Here is a 20728-nt window from a genome sequence, read left to right on the forward strand (position 1 = left end):
GAGTGAGGGGAACCCGGCAGGAGTGGGAGAGCCCCTGGGACCATAAGGAAGTATTGTGTTCCTCTACTGGAATGGGACATGTGGCAGCATGTGCTATCAAGAGCAATGGGGCCTGTTCCCCATAGCACACCTGGTTCCCAACTTATTTGGACAGGTCTGACCCTATAGAGCAAGGTGAACTTTCTAGAGACAGAGTGGAGAAGGGTGTTAAGAGAAATTTGAGGGTGAGTGAGGCCAGTGGGGGCTCATCTGGTGAACTTAAACCTTCTTAGCTCCCTTCATCATGGCCTTGAGAGACATAACATTCTTATTTGGGATGTCACAGGCTGGTGACAACCAGCTCACAGGATGTCACCTCAATGCTTTATGAGAAGTGTGAGGTTTCCTTTCATTCAGAGGCCCAGAGAAGAGGCACACTCGCTGAGCAAGGGAGAAACAGGACCTGCAGAAATGATGCTAACAAAATCAGCCTGATTTTAGAGATAGTGCCATATTTCTGAGAATGAAAAGAAGAGCCAAAGTCTCTATGGAGGGTTGTGGGCATATTTGATGGGGTGAGTGGCAATAAGTAAAGAAAGGGGACTAGTTTTCTTTTATTCTACAGCTCCTGATACAATGCACTTCTCTCCTACCAGAACTAAATATTGGGAATTAATTAGTTTTCATCAGTCATTCCCTCCTGGGGTGGGGGTGAGGGGGCACCTGGGGGAGCCTGACCTACTGCCTCATCATCCATAAGAGGTTTGTCAGCTGCTCAGGCAAATGGCAGACTAAAAGCAGGTTCTCAGTGTGGGATGAGACCACCACTTCTCACTGAAAACAAAGAGTGACCCTGCCACAGAGCTGTCTGAAAGGTCTGAATTTTCAGAACCAAAGTCTTCTGGATAGGGAGATAGATCTCCTGGGGGAGTAGGTGGAAAAAGCCAGCTGCCAGCAGCCCTGTGCAGGGGGGAAGCACACCAGAGGAGGAGAGAAGACCACAGGGGAGTGGCTGGGTGGGACTAGTGGACAGAGGGTCTCCAGGTGATCAGAAATGTTAGGACCTGCTATAGGCTGATGGTACTAAGAAGGCAGATGGAAACTCTCCTTTGGTCATTCTCTTTGTGTGACCCTGCCTCCCTCTCATCGTTTCTACTTCTTTCCAGACTTTTTCCACCTTCTGTCCCTATGCAAAACCAGATTTCCCTGCTGCTGCTCATAATGCATATTTTCATTTTCATCGTTAGGGAAGTAACCAGTGTGAGGGAGGGGTGGGGAGTAACATTTCTCATGGGATGAGTGTGCCCTCCTGACTAAGTCTTGCTAAGCCCAGTCCAGCAGAGGTTGAAAGAAACGATTTCTGAAATGTCCTGTGATCTTCTCATTTGTTCCCAGGGGCTAAGGCCCCAGAGGGCCCTCCCTGAGTTGGAAGTTGTTACCCCAACGTTTGGCGCTCTAGGTCTGTGAGCTTCGGTGATTTTCTCATTTGCGTGTAAACATAAACACACACACAAACACACACGTGCACGCACATGCTTAATGTGGAATAGTAGAATACAAGTGTCAAATTAAAGCCCGTGGCTGTGTCAAAATGAAACAGAAAGAGAAAGGAAATAAATCCAAGGAGAGGAAACAAGCCAAAGTGGCAGAGGTCCCAAAGGGATGCGTGGGGGACAGTGTTGAGGATTGTTCTAGTGATGGATGTCTAGAGGGCTCTAGGCACACAGAGCCCCAGAGCTGAGGCAGACAAGAGATGGGACCCCAGCAAACCAGGATGGGATGGCCCCTCGCAAATGGCCTCACCTCCTTCAGCCTCAGCAGAGTAAGCAGCAAGCTAAGCCCTCGGTAGGAAAGCAGAATAAAAAGGAAAAGCACCTCTGACCAGATTGGAATTCCCAATTAAGTGTTGAGTGGCCCATGGGCTTGTCCCTTAGCTGGACAGAGAGACAGTCCCACATGGCCGGTCTTTGCCAAGACCTAGGTGTGCTCTGTTCATCATGCTTCCTAGATGGCTGGGCACGAGGACCATGGGCTCTCTGCACCTCCCCTCCTTTCCTCCTTTCTGCCAGGGAGGACCTGAGGGGACAACTGAGTCAGGGGGACAGGACCACACTGCAAAGTTTCATAATAGCAGAGAAAATCATAGGGATCTGAACAAAAAAAGGAGCATCCAGTTTATAACTGAAATGAAATTGAAAACTTGTTCTTTTTTTTCTTTTTTCTTTTTTTTTTTTAACAGATTTAGATAAACAATAAAAGGGATGGGAAAGAAAAGCTTCTTTGAATAATAATTTTTTAAAAAAACCCACAAACATAAAAAAAAAAATCCTCAGTTTTTGAACTTATCTTAAGAATAGTTCAATGTGAGGTCTTGCACCCTAAACAGTTATATCTGGAATTTAAAAAAAAATTGCAGCTCCACACAACAAAGACAAACAGTATTTACTGAAAAATATTGTGCGTGTACACGTATATATATATACATATACATATACGCGCACACACACACTTTTATATATATATATATATATATCTTTTTGTGGAGATTTTTTTTGTGTGTGATTTTTTTTTTCTTTTCCTTTTTTTTTTTTTTTTTTTTTTTTTTGTGCCCAAGTAGAGATACAATGGGATTGAAAAGATGCCCTAGAACAGAATATTCCTTACAGGAGCAATACTTTGAAAAGTAACATTTAAAAATGGTTGAGCATACTTGCAACACCTCCAGAAATTCAACTTGGTACAATGTGAAAATAAATAATTGAATCAAATCTTCACCCAAATGACGTGGCCTCAGACCCAGAGTACGCTGCTGGTATGAGTCTTGCCAATCAGACAGGGGCTGATATTCAAGCACCATCCCCTCCTCCCTGCAACCCACTCCCCAGCACCCTTATACTCCACCTCAGCCATACCCAGAGTCTGTCTTGTATCCATTTTCTACATTTCTGGCAAGACCTTGCAGCAGACACATACACACATATATACGTGTGCTATGGGCACACACATACACACACGCACACACACACACACACACACTCACTGCACACACAAAATTTCCCACTCAACCCAGATGCACCAAGTGAGCTGAATGACTTTCAGCCAACCACAATGGTGAAAGACAGAAGCACCAAACAATCTTTGAAATGGGTCAGTTATTACAATTTGACTTTTTTTTTTATATTCTAATTTTCCTTAACTTTTGTTAATATTTTTAAAAAGCACAAATGAAAAATGAAGAATTCTTTCCAGATCAATTTAAGGCTTCCCACCAAATGGAAACAGAAGAGGCCTTACACAATATCACATGTGATAAATGTATACCTTTCACGGCCTTAAAATGACAGAACAAATCATTTTTGCCGGTCACTGATTTAAGTATTGTGCCTTTAAATTGATGTCATTCTTTTTGCTACTATGCTGAGTTTTATTATTACTGATGTTCTTTGATTACATAAATGGAAATTTCCTTTAATTTGCTTTAGAATTGCCTGTTCTTATAGAATTATTGGGGTGGCTTTTTGTTTTGTCCTGTTTGCTTTACCCCAGGATGCAAATGTGATTCTTAGCAGGTGAATGCTAAAATGGCACATAGTCAGCCTTCAAGTACCTTTTCCAGCCATCTGAGTTTCAAACAGCTAGCCTTTTGGCTCCTAGAAGGCGCTGATAAGTTGGGGGCAAGGACAGGTGACAGGGAGAGGAATCAAAAAGGAGGAGGGGCTCCTATGCCTTTGCTTTTGGTAAATTTGTTTGGTTCGATACAAATAATTGGATAGGAAGAATGATTGCTTTGCGGTTTTTTGTTGGTTAGTTTTTGTTTTGTTTCTAGATTTGTTTCATTTGATTGTTTAATTTTCCCTCTCTTGGTGCAAAAGTCACCAGAGAGTTTTGCATGAGGAAACATGACAGTACTTAATGAAACTCAGCACCTATAAGGGCATAAGGCAGTTGAAGGTTTTGTTTGTTTGTTTGTGTTTGTTTTGTTTTGTTTTGTTTTGTTCTTTCAATCAGCACCAATCCCGTAAATGATCTACACTTGGTGTAAGGTATAAAACTTTTTTTTTCTTTTGGAGTGGAGACAACTCCTCCTTCTCCACCCTATGAACCATAGTGTGGGATTTTTTTCAATACTGTTTCTTATGTGTAAAAAACAAAAGAAAAGTTTTCTTTTTGTTTTTACTTACAAAACATAGAGAATATCTTTGTATACATACAGCGACTGGAAAGAAAGCTTATCTGAAGGGGTTGTGACTTATTCTTTTCTTTTTTTTTTTTGTAGCATTGGTGGTGGTGATGGTGGTGGTGGTGGTGGTGGTGGTGGTGGTGGTGGTTTTGTGTATCAGGGGAAGGGAGGGTTATATTTCTTGTGAGCGGTGTTTACCGCAAACCAAACTTAAGGTTCCCTTCTCAACTTGGGTCAAGATGCTCTTAGAGTGAAGACTCATACTGTAACAACTCATAAAGGAGCGGTCCGTCTCGATACCGAATGCCTACTGCCGTAGGGGTGACATACTGCAGAATGTTAATAGTCCTTCTCAACCTCCTGTCTACAAAATGAGCATCCCAAGCTGGGTATCTCTTTCTTGGCATGTCAATCTTAATGAGGGGCCCTTCTGGGGGATAAGGACGCCCCAACGGGGTAGAGGGCACCATGGGTCTCACTTGGAAAACGGGCAAGCAAGTGTCAGCCGTGAGATCCTCCTGTTGTTCCGTTACGGCTCTGGTAGGCGTGACCTGGGTCCCCCGGTACCCAGGGGTCTGAGGCGCCATGGGCTCAACATCGGGGGGCAAAGGGATGCCCCAGAGCAGCTCGGCACAACAGGAGCTGGCAAAAATCTTAGCTCGCGGCCCCATGGGATGCAGCACACCATAATATAAGAGCATCAATGCGATCCCAGCCACAAAGCTAATAAAGACACAACACAGTGCTGGCACCGCATAGGAGTCAGTGGTCTCCGGGTTTCTGTAAAAATACCAAAGGAACGTCAAGGCAGCATTCTCGGTCAAGACTATCGTATAATATGCAAACATTCGATATCGAGTCCGCCCTTCCTTGACGTTAAACCAGCAGAAAATGTACACAATCCCTACCACCATGTTGAAGAGGATCTCCTCCCACTTGGACATGCAGAAGTCTGTTCCGCCATGGATGATCCAGAAGGCCATGGCGCACCAGTGAACCACCACGAAGATTCCGAAGTAGAGCTGGAATATGGAAGCAAAGAGGGCAAAAGAGATAACTCTGGATGAGATGGTGAAGAGGCGCCAGAAGACGTGGATGAGGGCCCCTCTGTAGCTCATACTCTTCTTGTCGTCCCTGGAGTCCCGCAGCAGCTTGTGATAGGAGGCTAGCACCCAAGCCAGGGACATCAGGGAAGTCACAGAGGAGACACCTGCCGGAAAAGACACAAACCCACACAGTCAAAACCTTGGACATCAGGCGCCGGGCACAGCGGGGGCTGCCAGCCGAGGAGACGCCCACACACACCGCGGTCTAAAGGAGGAGGGAGAAAGAAACACACAATCAGGTACTGGATTTTGAGGTCACAGCTGTTCCCTAAGCTGACAACTTCTGGGGTCTAGGTTTACTTTTTACCCCCCCCCCCCCCCCCCCCGTCCGGAGATCCTGGGGACCCACGACTCAAGAGTTAAGCAGAGGCTGATGTGCCTGGCCAAGGAGCCGAGACCTGGGCCTGCCATGGGGATTCACTGCATGTACTGTGGGCCAGGAGGCATGTGTTCCATTTTAAGGAATCATGAGCTTGCGGGGATCCTTGTTGCACACCGATGGTGGCCGGAGTCAGTGGCCCCGTCACCAGCAGCCTGTGCTCTCAGGAAAGCCCACAGAATGGATCACTGATAGTGAAGCCCCACAGCTTGCTCACTATCCCAAGTTACCACAGCTTGGGATTCTCCTCTGAGAAGGGACTGGAGTCTCTCTTGCTCTTTGGTCATCAGCTCACTCAAACTTCTTAACTGAGGCTTTTGCCTTCAGTTTCTCCATCCCCTGCCTAAGGCCATCCTGACCAAGGGCCTTGGGATATCCTGTCTGTTGTAGTGGCTGCCTTTCTTATTCATTCTTGCCTCTCTCATTCTTGTCCCATCCTTGTTGCTTTCTCCAACCCACCACTCTGCTCAAAGTTCTCTGAGGCCTTGACTTGGGAGGCCCTTCCTTGCCTGATCTCAGCCCTGACTCAACAGTCCTGTTGCTCATGCTTTGGGAAAGCCTTTTCCACTCCCCCATCCTCTGCATTTCTCCTCGGCGGGCAAGTGAACGTGTCTGATCCCAAAGGATACCTCAATTGCCGCAGAGCAATTATTTGTAAGGCTGCCTATCGGTTATGTGTAACTAAATCAAACTAAACACAACAAATAGTTACTGGAGTCTCTCCAGCTCCACCCACAAGAAACGAATTAGGCAGGTATTACCACACAACTCCCTCTCAAGAGAGACTCCCCATCATTCCTCAACACCCTCACACATCTTCTCCACTCTGTCCACCTGAAGGCTCTTTTTTTTTCCTTTCTCCCCAAATTTCAGAACTAAATGCAACCAAATTCAATTAGAATCCTGAATATGGTCCTTTTGGCACCCCTCTTCCTACCAAGTTCCCCACTCTCACACCAGACACAATTCCCCTACAACATTCCTCCAGACTGAAGTCAAAGTCACCACATTAACCTCTGTCAGTTCAGAGATCCAGAAACTGGCTCATCAAGAGATTCATGAAACTGCCCCAGCTCTGAAGACTTTGATTTGTCTTTCCCTGGGGCCCTGCTCACAGTCCCACTCCCCTCCAAACATCAAGGGGAATCAAAGTCCCCTGGCATTTTACACTCTCCCTGTATTCACCTTCCTCACCCACCTCACTCGCATAGCTCCCTTCCAACATCTCAGAGACACTCAGGTTTACAGATTGCAGAACAATATAGCACAATAATAAAAACCATTATGTGGCATGAGCGTAGAAAAACCCCAGATTGTTAACTGTTACAATGAGTTGTAATATTCTTTTATATGCTTTTGTAATATTAGCAACTGCCACTGAAAACAAACGGGAGAAACCATCCCAATTTCTCCATAGAAGCCAATCTTGAAAACACCTAACAAGTTTCCTCTCACCATTTTGGAAAGTTCTGGACACAATACTTTGTGTGTCCTTCTCTGCTCTTTGTACACACAGGACATTTCCACTGGCACCTGCTGAGGTCACATGTGCTCCACAACCATGACACAGTGATAGTGCTAAACTTTCAGAGCCTCCTGTGTTCTTGATGTCTAGTGGGGTAGAGCAGGGAGGGGAATGGGACCTCTTGGGAGTCACACGATTTAGGCTATCAGTTTCCAGAGGGTAGGGAATGTGTGATCATCTTGGTAGTCGGTGCCAGACTTATTACCAATCCTGGAGCATCATCAGAAAGTTCCTTTTAAACTTCTTTGTGACATCAGCCCTCTCCTGGTGAACTCATTTCTTGATGTTAATAATCTTGGTGGTACAGCTGACCCTTAATAATCAGATGGGAATTCTATAGAAGTTGAATGGGAAGAAGACTTGATTTTTTTTGTTCCTTCTAATAAATCAAAATGTATTACTTCTCCAGTTCTAAGAAAAACATGAGTGCCAAGCTCATGAAATAAGAAAAAGCAGCTTAGCTTTTGCCAGAGCACAGTCTAACTCAGTCTTATTCTGAGTGTGTTTCTGAACAGACTAGGCAGATGGAAGCAGGACAGCCCCTCAGCCTTCATTCACGGTACTGATCTCTGTGCTCTCTGTGTTGTTACACTTACCCCGTCCACACCAAATATGAATAAACAGAAATTTAAATGTCCATCAATCGCACATAGCAAAGCCAAATTAATTCTTCCTCATTATTCTATCTTCTGGGTTACCTATGACATCTCCAGATCTATTCCTGTGGTTCTGAGGACTAGTGTTCTGTTAACACCTGCCTCACCTTTCATGAAGTGTTACAGAAACTGCTTCCCTCAGAGCTAACCTGTACATGGCCTTGGTTCTTGGTTAATGTTTCTGGAACTGCTCTCTGGAATATGGCAGCAATGTTCCCCAAACATCATAAGACATTAATGTGAATTATAAGGAGGGCTTGGGGCATAGTTACATGGATGACAGATCACTTCTGTGGGGCCAGCTGGCCAGTGGATGCCCAGCCACTGGCCTCTCTGCCTTATCTGTTCCCAACTTGGTAGGTTGTAGGTCACCAAACAGTATATCCACAGGAAGCTTCATAGACCATCCACTTCAACCCACTCATTCAACAGGATGCAGAAGTGCAGGGATTTGGGTTCCTTACCAGGATTACCCTGAGAACCACTGACAGTACAGCTAGGCCCACAGTACAGCTCTCTGCCGGCCTGATCACGTTTGTCCTGGCTCTTCATTCTTAATGCTCCCTGTCCCTTTGTCAGTTTGGCTCTCGAGAGGCCCACCAGGGAGCACCTTTCTTGAGGTCATATGTAATAAAAGTCATCAGCCTTCTCTAATGGCAGATGTCTATTCTAACACCAAGCTGTTGGCCCCTCAGGGTCCTGAATGCCACACCACATCCTTGGCATTGTGCAAATGCTCCAAGTTAAAAGGAAAAGGGAAAGGTGAAACTTCTGATATGTGGCGTGGGTGCAGGATGCCCAGGGCAGAGGCCTTGCCCAAGACTGGAGAGTATGTTTGTTTTTTTTAAATTTTATTTATTTATTCATAGAGACAGAGAGAGAGAGAGAGGCAGAGACACAGGCAGAGGGAGAAGCAGGCTCCATGCAGAGAGCCCGACGTGGGACTTGATCCAGGGTCTCCAGGATCACGCCCTGGACTGCAGGCAGTGCTAAAGCGCTGCGCCACCAGGGCTGCCCTGGAGAGTATGTTTGTCTGGAGTCTCTTTTCTTCAGAGCATGGTGAGCAGGGACAAAAAGGAACATGAGTGGGGGCCTCATGCCATGGTAAGCCTGTCCTACTCTTTCTGCCAGCAGCATTGGCAGAAATGATCCTGTGTGTAGGGGGGTACGCCTGAAGGTGGCTACTTTCTAATTCACCACATTCACCAAAGAACTCCCTGTTCTATGCAAAGCTCTAGACATATTTTTGGGGGGCTCCAGAGTTAGTGCTGCTAAAGGGCTGAGTACATCTTAGAAGGAAACCAGAAACACCAGGCCCACTTTAGGACCCCATTTGGAAAAGTAAATAAATAAATAAATAAAAATAAATAAAAATTTAAAAAAGGATCCCATTTGGGAGGTGTATTTCTTACCGGATGCTCAACAGAGAGTAACACTTAGCCTCCAGGGACTCAGGAACCAATAGTACAAGATATTAGATACACTTGTTGTCAACTCGCCTCCAGGAAACTTTTCTGAATCCTATCTATGACATTGGTACATTTGTTATACTTGGTCAATGAATCAAATGTCCCATGATTTGCCACCTTTGCATCGTTTCTCTGGACAAAGCTTGTGGCCTCAGCAACCCACAGGACCATAAGTGCACCTCGAAGAACTGTCAGCAGAAGGTGCTTCAGGGCAACCAGCTAATTCTGGAGGCTCCACTGGGGCAGGGGAGGGAGGGAGACAGATGTGTTCTCTGTGTACCTGACTGTCCCAGAGAACATAGCATGATTCACTGAGCGTGTATATCCATTATCTTATTTAGAAGAACTTGGTGATGTAGGTACTTATTGTGGGCTGACCTGTGTCATCCTTCCTGCAAAAAAAAAAAGTCATATGTTGAAGCCCTAATCCCTAGGACCTCAGAATGTGACTGCATTTGGTGATAGGGCCTTTAAAGAGGTGATTAAGTTAAATAACATCATTAGAGGCAGCCCTAATCCAATTTGATTTGTGCTCTTATGAGAAAGTGGGATTTGGTCACACAGAAACACCAAGAATGTGCTCACACAGAAGAAAGGCCATATGAGGACATGGGGAGAAGGAGGCCATCTGCAAGCCAAGGAAAGAGGCCTCCAGAGAAACCAACCCTGACTCCACCTTGATCTTAGACCTCCAGCCTCTAGAATGGTAAAGAAAGATATGTTGTTTTAGCCACCCAGTCTGTGGCATTTTATCACAGCAGCCCCAGCAAACTAGCACAGTTTTCTAATTCAATTTTTTAAAAGATTGTATTTATTTATTCATGAGAGACACACAGAGAGAGGCAGAGACACAGGCAGAGGGAGAAGCAGGCTCCCCACAGGGAGCGCAATGCAGGACTTGGTCCCCAGACCTGGGATCATGCCCTGAGTTGAAGGCAGATGCTCAATCACTGAGCCACCTAGGGGTCCCTAATTCCATTTTTTAGAAGAAGAAACTTAAGATATTTTTCAAAAAACATATATCTGTCAAGAAGTAGAGTCAGGATTCAAACTCAGCCTCTGACACCTGTGCTTGAAAGTAACCACTGTACTAATGGGCCTTCCAGACATGATCTTAGAAGAGACTGCATGAGGGGAATGGAAAGAAAGTCTAGGCACCTGGGTACAAAGGATTTGAATCTTTTGCTGAGTTGACAAGAAGTATAGTAGCCATGGGTATCTGAGAGAGGCACTTGGTTTTGGAGCTACAAACCAAATTTGCATTCTAGTCCACCTTCCTCAGGAGAATAACATTCAAGCCACAAAGAAAGAGGTGACTCCAATAGAATTAACTGAGATCACTTTCCCTCTGTCAAGTGATTAATCTTCCAAGGCCTGCAGTGTATTCCATTGCAGAGGGAAGACGTGCAAGGTTTTCCTTCACTGCTGTGGCTCACTTGGAAGATTTCTGTCTCACCTGAGGTCAACCCAAAAGCCAATGCATTATCCTGGCCAAGACCCAAGCCCAGAGGAAACAGCCTTGAAAGGGACCTTGTGGCCCCCAATGAGATTCTCAGACAGGCCTGGGAACATTTATGATTTGCTCCCACTATGGCTCCATGACTTTCTGTCTTCCAAAGATCAGACTGGAAATTGTTAAACACTTCACGTTCAGCTGTGACAAGTTCTGGGCAGTGACCTTCATGGCTTGCTCACTTTTCCTGGTGCAGATCAGGAGGCGGGGCTTGTAGCTGGCCCAATGAGCCAACTGGAGCCCAGCCCCACCAGCTGGGAAGACACTAACCTGGAGCCTCCTAGGGGGTCAGTCCTCCTGAGAAAAGCTCAGGAGAGGGGCCTTCAGGTTCTGACCACTAGACCCAGGGTTTAAAGATTTCCAGAAATGGAATGGCCATACCTTATGGCTAGCCAATGGAACAGAGAGGGAGGGGATGCAATTTACAGTTGGACACTCCTTACCAAAGAGGAGTAGTCATTAGGGAGGGTCCAATTAGGTGGCATCAGTGTGATATCCAAGCATCACTCTCACTCAAACTTATGCCAGTTGGGGAATAAAATTAAAAATGTGAGTGTGGATGTTTCATTGCATGAGAAGCATAGAGACATGGTGTCTGGGGGAGGACAGCCTCTAAAAATCAGGGAGCAAGGGACTGATGAAGTGAAAGAATCAGAAGGAAAGCTATGACATAGTGGAAGGGATCAGGGTACAGCCACCAGGGTGAGGTAGGGAAGTTGATACATGACAAGTCCAAAGCAGGGCCATAACCAGAGCAGGGCTGCACCAAGGAGCCATCAGGTGGGAGCCCCAACACATCAACAGAAAGAGAGCTTAAAGGAGAAACCAGACACTATAGTATCTCATGGGGACAACCCAACATGGGGGTTCAAGGAATACTCTGAGAACACCCAGGGGGTATTGAGAGATGGCCACAAGACTTTCTGAGTGCGAGTAGATGAAGTCAACGGCCGGACCTTGTTTTGCAGGGTGACATGTGCACACCCAGTTCTGTCATCAGCTGCTGTCCCCCACCTTTCTGCCACAAGTGCTTAGTTCCACCACTAAATCACATGTTGGAAAAACATTTAGAAGAGGGGTTTGGTGGGGGCACTAAGCACAGGGTAGAGCAGGGATAAGAAGAGTCAACCATGCAGATTCCCAGCTCCCTCTCTCCTGGCTCCCTCCCATCAGCATATAACCAAGGTCAAGTTCGTCCCATCTTACAAAGACTAGATCCTCCCTGAACCCTATACCTTCTGCCAGTGAGATGCCACCTCCCTGTGTCTCTTCTCTTCCAAACTTCTTGAGGGTAATCTTGCTCCTTAACTCCCCTGACCCCCACTTTACTCTTGACCCTCAGCCCCAGCATAAGTCATCAACCAATTCCTCAGAGCACCATGCAGACGACTTGTCTCTCCTGATGCCGTGTGACATTTGGCATTTGGATTCATTCTGTCCTTCCTCACACTTGACTGTTAGCTATTACCCTAGTTATGCCATCCTTTCTTTGCTGGGCTGTTATCTCCATTTTATAGGTAAGGAAATGGACCCTGAAGTAAGAGTCTTCAATATGGCTGCAGCCATATTCTGACATTACATTCATACTCAATTTGTATCGTATCATACCCCTAGAGGTTCTCCAAATCAAGAAACATGCTCAACTGGCTATTTGTCTACCAAGGTCAACATCTATATCTTTGGACCTTTACCTCTTCCCTGAAGCTAATGTAAGGGGAACTCAACCATTTGCCCTTCAAATCCCCCATGTGTATTTTCCCCATACCTAGCTCCTTTTAGGTGAGTGATTCTTCACTACACCCATTCAACTTCCCCATATCTTCCTACATTTTTAAAAAGTCCAGTCTCTTCTTGGAAATGCTCCCAAAATAAAGATAAAGCAGCTGTGTGTATGGTTCTCAAAACATTCCTGTCTGCCTCCTGTCCTCACCTCCATCCAGGAGACACAGCAAGGGAGCACTGATACAAGGTTACCTTCCTATTCAGACAACAGGGGGAGGGAAACAAGCCTCACCAATGGCATCTATGAGCCAGGCCCAAAGACGCTGAGTAACTTGGCCAAAGTTACACAGGTAGTAAGCGAGAGAGCGAACAACAAAACCTGGGATTATCTCACTCCTCATCTGTGATCAGTGTGCTTGAGCTGGCTCATCCTGGCTTGTGAGATCCAATTGTGAAATTTGCAGGAATTCTGTGGGCTGGCTAATGTCATGCTGGAGGCTTGATATAGGCGTGGTGGGAATGTTGATACTACAGAAATTTCTACTGCTACAAATCAGAGGTCCCCCAACTCTGCTAAGAGCTGGTTGTTAAGTATTTACCAGCATGCTGCTTGTCAGGATCTATTATCCTTCTTGAAAAATGTAGTGGGCCTCATTGCAAATTAGATGGGCCCCATCAGGCTGTCCTCCATATTCCAACACCATACTTCTAGGCAAACTGACATACTATTGGCTATCGGTGAGAATTATACTTAACAAGTTTGATGTGAAACCGATGAAGAAACCATTCCCTTTTTTAAACTTTCACTAACAATAGGCTTACAGTAAATAATTGAAGGTCTGACAGTCTTTTTTGAGACTTAGTCTTTTGCAAGCATTGACGTCCTCATTTTTGTCACATTTTCGTGTTTGGAAGGGTGTGATCCCCACATGAGGTTACCACATGGGGTAACCTTAAAACACCCTTGATATTTCCAGACTGACCCTTAGTGAGGGTCCAAATAGAAGATGGCATCTACCATCTGTGGATGGAACCCTCAGGACCTACAAATGTGTGTGGCTGAGTCAATGTGGAAAAACCCAAGGGCAATCAGAGTGCCCTGGTGTAAACAGAGGGAGGGAAGACTGGAAAGGCTTGGGAAAGCTGACATCTGAAAACCCGTACCACACCCTGAAGAAAAAGATGGGCCAAGGGGGACAGAATTTGGCCACTACACAGGTAATCCCTATTGTAGAACATCATCTCACCATGGTTTATAGGAAATACCTCTTTACTGCCTCTGTATCCAGGCTGATCTTCATCTGCTAACCATTATTAATGATTTCAATAATAATGATCACTCGCCTCTACTAAACAGCTACCATGGCCCCAACTCTAGGCTAAGCACTTGACACACATTAACTCATTCTTCCCTGCAAACGTATCCGAAGCAGTGGGTTGATCTGAAGATAGGGAGACTGAGGCTCACAGGCTGAGGAAATTTTGCATATCAAGTAGTTAAGAAATCACAGAATTAGGATTTGAACGCTGGCCTGCCTAAATCCCAAACTCAGTCCTTTTTTAAACACCCGGAAAGGTGTGTCTCCTCACCCATACCTACAGATTAATGAATTAGCATTCAGATTTATACTTCAATTTCTTATCAGTTTGGTTAGTGTGTGGCAGCCCTCTGATCATCTCTGTGAGCACTGACAAAGTCAAATATGTGGGCCTGCCAATCTGAACTCTCAGCCCTGGAAGGCCCTGAGTGTCCCAGGATATTGGGAGGCACATCCATCTCCCTTGCTTGGACATTTGGCATGGCCTCCTAACTCATTTCCCAGCATCTGTGCTTATCCCAACAATGTATTCACTAAGCTAAAATATGCCCCTCTGCGTGGCCTCCCAGGCATGGTAGGCTGTCCGTGGTCACTGATTTTCAGAGCCTTTCCCATGGGACAATATGCATTCCTGCCCTGTTGAACTCAGTTGTGGTCTGTGGCTTGCTCTGACCAGGGAGACATGAGTAGGAGTATGTGTGTCACTTCCAGGCAGAAGGCCATGCTCTCCCATGCTCCAAGAATAGGCCACTCTGCCAGTGACCTGGGACAGATGTGCAACAAACAGGAAATGAATCAACTTTTTAAGCCAACAGAATTGTTTGGGTATTCTACAAGGCAGCATGGCCAGCCCATCCTGACTGATGTGCCACCTTGTTCAGAGTTAACACCATGGTTGGTCCTTTTAAGAGCCTTCAGGGACCCGCATGCTACTGCCTGGGAGCAACAAGTGTCATCTGTCAGTTACCTTCAGTAACTCCCTTCCCCAATGAGTGCAGATCTAATGTTCTTTTCATGGTGTCAGGCTTTCGTCCAAGGCCCTACATGATCCATCCTCTTGCCCTCTGCAGGGGCTTAATGGGTCTTGTGGGGGTGGGAATCACCTCCCACCAGCTCCCTGAACTCCCTCAATCCTAGATGTGCTCCAGACTCTCTCCCACCTCAGCCCATAGGCATTTGCTCTTCCTCTACCTGAAATGCCCTTTTCCCAGATAGCCAAGTTCCTCAGCGAGCCCTTGACTCAGAGACCTGCTTCTCAGCCAGGCCATCCCTGACAACCACGTTGAAAAATTGTCTCCACCATCCCCCATTTCTCCTCCCACTTCCCATGCTTTATTTTCTACCTTAGCATTTCCCCCACCATCTTGATAGACTTTATCTCTTATTCTCTTACTTGTTCCTTTTTTAAATTAAAAAAATTTTTTTTTTATTTTAGTGCATCTGTTCCAAGGGCAGGGCCGTAATTTGGTCTGGTCCTTCTGAAACTACGTGCAAAAGTGTGTCATAAAAAAGTCTATAGCTATTCTCTGATTCCCAAGTGGGCCCATAGGAAAAGGGGCCTGTGACCCCACCAGTCATCACAACCCACCTCTACCCCTGAATATGGGACAGGGGAATTCCCTAGTAGCCAACATTTATGCCTTTGTCCCTAGGAAGAAATAGTTGAGGGTAGAAGAGAGAGAGGAAGTGAAAATAACATTTATTGGGTGTTTCACATGTATTAGGCATTATGTCACATACTTTGCTTATGTTAGTTACTTCATTTAATCCTGACAATAATCCCATGAAATATCTGTTGGTGTTCCATTTTACAGACGAAGAAACCAAGGCTCAAAGAGGTAAGTAAGAAGGTTTGCCTGAGGTTACTGCATCAAGCATGTCCTTTTATTCTCGAATGCTTTGATATCCAGCACTTTGCTGATCCTCCTACGAAAAGCAAGAACTTGGTGCCTTTCCCATGCAAACCAACCAATCCAGAGGAGACCATATTCAGCCCACAATGCTCACAATCATCCATTTAACAGCAGGGCAAATATCTTCAACAGGGGTGATTTTGCCCCCACTCCCAGCGGGGACATTTGGCAATGTCCCAACACCAGGTGTGAGGGCTACTGGCAGTCAGTGGGTAGGGGACAGGAGTGCTGTTAGAGCTGCTGTAAGGCACAGGACAGCCCCCCAACACACAGCAAAGAATTATTTGGTCCCAGATATAGTGCTGATGAGGCTAAGAAGCCCTGTGATTGAGTATTCCTATTTCCTCAATATTCTCAGTAAGTCAAAAGCCAAACTGGGAACCTGAGTGTTTCTGATAGCTGGAGATTGAAGCTTTCTAAAGAGTTCTCTCTGAGAAGTGACTATGCTGGAAGAGGCCCATGGGGTACAGACATAGTGCAACATTGGGAGAGGCTATGAGAACAGCATTTTTAAAGTCTGTTATCTGTATAATGAGTCTCTTCTGAGCTCTACACCAGGGGCTCACGGCCACTCTGGGAACCAGCGGATAACAAGAAGGTAGCACCGCTCTCCTTGAGGAGCATCAAGGTCGAGCACTGATATGTAAAGAACCCAGCAGAGGAAAGCTAAAGCTAGCCCTCTGTTTGCTTGTCTCTGAAGACACTGTCAGCGCTATCAAAATACTATCTTCACAGCCAGCTGGAGAAAGACAAACTTTACAGATTCTAGAACAAATGTCAGCCACTCAGCTAGCATGGTTCAGGCCTCACAGATGCCTGGATCCTGGCTGGCCTGGAGCACACGGTGGGGAAGACCATCTGCTGTCACTGGAAAGTTCCAGCAAATCCCTTCTCCTTGAGGAGCTCATGGCCAACTAGGCTCAATGCCCTGATGTTCCCAGAGTGAGTGCATTTTAACCCAGGTCGTGAGGTGCCCTGGGAAGGACACACGCCTTGGTATAAACAGATCTGCCTTTATTTTACTGTTTTTGGAACCATGGGTAAAAATGTGGATTTGTAGTATTTAATGAATTATGAGTGTAAAACATATAGGCACAAATTTAATATATATATATACATACTATACACTATATTCATATATCTATATATAGTGCGTGTATATCCGTATATCTACAGAGAGAAAGAATACACACACACGCACACACACACGCACACATTGTATATATACATAATGAATACACATTGTGTATCCCATAATACCAAAGATGCGTCTTCATGATGGTCAGGTCAAACAATCCTGAGCCTCAGGACACATGTAAAAGTGCTCTGGAAATTGTAAAAGGCTTCACATGCATTAGCTCTTCTTAAGTTTTAATTTTACTGATATTGAAATGACTAAGCAGTCGAGTCAGAGAGAGCAAAAAGCTTCAGCCTGGAGGGGGAATGGCTTTGAGAGATGGCTCCGCTCAGCTTCTCAGTGCTGCTTTTCCTACTTGGACTTTATAAAATCTAGACTTCAAATTTTTGAATTTTGCCATGGGATGTCAAGGGTGTGTTCTTGGCATATTACAGGATGAGATCAGACCTCTCGAGCCAAAGGCAAAGTTCATCTGCAGCCTCCCCGTCCTTCCCAAGCCCCATCAGAGACGTGATGGTGCAGGGCCTGCAGGCTTGGTATAGGAGGGGACTTGGAAAGTTATAGTCATTTGGAAGCCGACAAAATTTTTGTTTTAAAAAAAAAGATGTGTTTATTTATTTGAGAGACAGAATGTATGAGTGGGAGGGGCAGAAGGAGAGGGAGAGAGAATCTCAAGCAGACTCTGCACTGAGATCATGACCTGGGCCAAAACCAAGAGTCGGATGCTCACCTGACCGCACCACCCAGGCACTCCAAGCTGATACAATCTTTTTAAAAGGCTGGGAGTCTGAGCGCATCCTGGCTCCTGTGGTGTGGGATATGATATGGTTGTCAAAGCCCTAGAAACTCTATCAGCCAAAATGATCTTGGGTTCCTTTACGTGGGGCCACTGTGGCCCTGAGGATGACTGACCCTGCGTAACTAGAACTTCACTGTGGGCATTCTGGCCTCACGGCCTCCACTCAGCACCCAACAGTGCTAGCTGTGCTTCCAGAGCTGGGACAGAAGCTCAGGGAAGGCAAGGGGCGCAGGGTGGCTCTCGCATACCCTTTCATTCTGCGGCAGCTCAGGTGAGCGGTATGGCCGAGGGAAGCAGGGCTGCTGAGCAGGTGAGGTTGGTGGGTGCCTGGGTGGGCCTGACTCAGGGGTGGTCCTGGCCCCTTAGCTCAAAATCTCCGTGGCCAGCAGCCCTGGATGAGAAAAGCCTTCCAGGGAAAATGACGTGGTGCCACCAGAGCCTTGCTGAGGACGGTAGCACTGTGTGCCTTCCGTGCCAGGCGGTAGAAATACTCGCCACCGTTGTCAGAGTGCCCCCTTTGTGCTGAGGACAAACACGTTTTACTTACTCCTGACAAACCCCCTCTGAGGCAGGAGTTATTAGCTGTGGTGCACAAATGACAAGCCGCGAGGCTCAGAGGAGGCGAAGGCCGCGTTGGAGAGGATGCAGCTCCTCCGTGCAGAGCAGTTGTGTAAAGCCAGGCCTGGTGATTTGCTAATATAGAAAATAAAATATTTGTTTTGTTTGTTGTTAGCCACCATGCAAAACAGGACGCAGTGACTTTTCTTCCAGGTGACAGTCTCAGGAGCCAGCAGGCAGACAAGCAGAAGAGGACTCAAAGGGCTGGGCTGTGAGAATAAGGGGAATGAGAGGGCCCCCATGTGGTCACGGGGTGGGGGGCAGATTTTCCAGCCGGCAGGCCCCTCAGCTCCGGGGTCTGGAAGCCTAGAATGCACTAGAAGGCCTAGGATTCATCGAGGACTCAGCTCTCCGCTGGTCAGCGTCCGGCCAACACTTACCTCGGGTTGGCCCTTGAGGGAAAGCCACCCTAGAACTCCTCGGGATGTCCTGACCGGCGTTGCACTCCAGCTGGGTCCAGAATTGAATGAGTCCCTGGGGGCAAATTCTACAGATGAACAAGTTGAGGCTCAAACAAGATGTTTCGCCCATAACCACGCTGGACGTGGAACAGCTGAGGGGGGTAGGGAACCACCCCAGGGGGGTTTCTTTCTTGAGGTCTCTGCCATTTTGCCCCCCTCCCCAGTGGTGAGACATGTGTGACACAGGAAGGCATTGTTTGTGACACTCGTGGGCTTGGAAATCTTGGAAATCTAAATCCTTGGAAATCCAAATCCTTGGAAATCTAAAGGAAGAGAAAAGATCTATTGAAGAGCATTTCACTGTAGTCTGTCCTGGATGGAGCTAAAAGTTCCCACGAGGCCCAGAGTTCAAGATTGTCTCTAATGTGAATGTCAAGCTAACTAAAGCCACTGCCCCAATTTCACTGAGATTTCCCCCTCTTTTCTCTTCCTTAGAGTCACAGGCTACCAGGACTGAAAGGGTCTTCGGGATTCCCTCCTGCCTTCACTCATAGTAGCCAAGCCCAGAGAAGATGAGATTGCAGAGATCTGCCCCAGAATCCCGCATGGCATTCTAGCACAGTGGACTCCCAACCCAGTGCTCCTTCTGCCAGCCTTTGCCCTCTGCAGGGAATTTGGGGGAAGACTTCACAGGGGAGCCACTCTAAGAGGGGCAAAATATCTTGTGTGGAAATGGAAATGTTCTCAGATGAACTGTAGTAGTGGTAACAAGCCTGTGAATATACTAAAGTCAATGACTTGTACACTTCAAGTGGGTGACTTGAATGGTATGTAAATTGTATCTTAATAAAGCTCTTTAAATAAAAAACAAAACTAAAACTAAACAAAGCAGCAGCTCTGCTGGCAAGACCTCCAGGCCAGGCGAACCTATAGAAGCAGCCGAGGGACACATCTCAGCCTCCTTGCTACTACTCAGACACCAGAGGGCTCTCTTAGCCCAAGGCCTTGCCCTTGGCTGTTCTCTCATCCTGGCACACTTGCTTCCAAAATTGGCAGGGCTGGCTCCCTCCCATCCTCACATCTTTGCTCAGAAGTCACCTTGTCCAGGCAACCTTTCCCAGCTGCCTTACTGAAAACTCTGTTCTCCTGTCACCTCTCTTCCCAGATTCACCAGTCTCCTGAGTGCCTGTAATTTGCTAACGTAGAAAATAAAATATTTGTTTTGTTTGTTATTTGCCTCTCCCTCAAGAAATGTAAGCTCTGTGAGGGCAGGGCTTTCTCTCTGTTTTGCTTATGGCTACATCGGGCCCCAGCTCCTAGAACCGTGCTTGACACATTGCAGGTGCTTAATGACTAGTTGCTGAGTGAGTGAATACGTGGCCCAAATACAGTTACTGCTCACTGCTTACTTCTGAATTTGCAGCCCCTCAGAACCTTCCCCCACAAGGTGGTACTGGATAGCCTGTGTGAGCTCAGGAAGCCTGCCCAGGGTCCCTCGTTGTTCGGGCACTTCACACAAAAAACATTTCCAGGTGGCCAACTGCTGTTTCATTGATGGCAGGTAACTCTAATAAAATCGATTTAGTTTGCCTTTCTCATATTTGTCCCGCTGCTTTAAGAAGTCTCCTTTGTCTGTACATCATTTTCTGTCGCGCTTAAACATGTGAATTCGTGAAGAGGCTGGATCTCACGTGTAGCATTCCTACTGCAATTTTAAAAAGAGAAAAGAACTCTGCCTCTCTTTTTCTCTTGGCCAGCTGTTAGGGGCAATCTCAGCCAGGCCTCGGTTCAAGCAGAAACATGCACTGGAAGCATTGAGGTGTCTGCTTAAAATCTGTGCAAATTCTGTTTAAAAGTATAAGGCCTTAAAGAGCTGTCGAACAAGGAGCTGAAGCTGGAGCTGGCTGGTCAGGGGACCCTGTGTGCAGACACCAAGTATGCATCGCATAGGAGAGAAGGAGGGTGTCTCCTCAGAGCTGGAGGGAGAGTGGGGAAGCACCCACCACTCCCA

General features: G+C 46.4%; 1 protein-coding gene across 1 annotated transcript in view; it reads right to left on the bottom strand.

The window, feature by feature from the left end:
- Positions 1-3144: 3144 nt before the first annotated feature.
- XKR6 (XK related 6) overlaps positions 3145-20728 on the bottom strand; it is a 310501-nt gene continuing 292917 nt past the window's right edge. Inside the window, exon 3 of the mRNA XM_072719634.1 lies at positions 3145-5369. Within this exon, the coding sequence (XP_072575735.1) occupies positions 4405-5369 (965 nt within the window). The 3' untranslated portion in view covers positions 3145-4404. The remainder of the gene's footprint in view (positions 5370-20728) is intronic.

This window comes from Vulpes vulpes, chromosome 9 (assembly GCF_048418805.1).
Source record: "Vulpes vulpes isolate BD-2025 chromosome 9, VulVul3, whole genome shotgun sequence".
NCBI lineage: Eukaryota > Metazoa > Chordata > Mammalia > Carnivora > Canidae > Vulpes > Vulpes vulpes.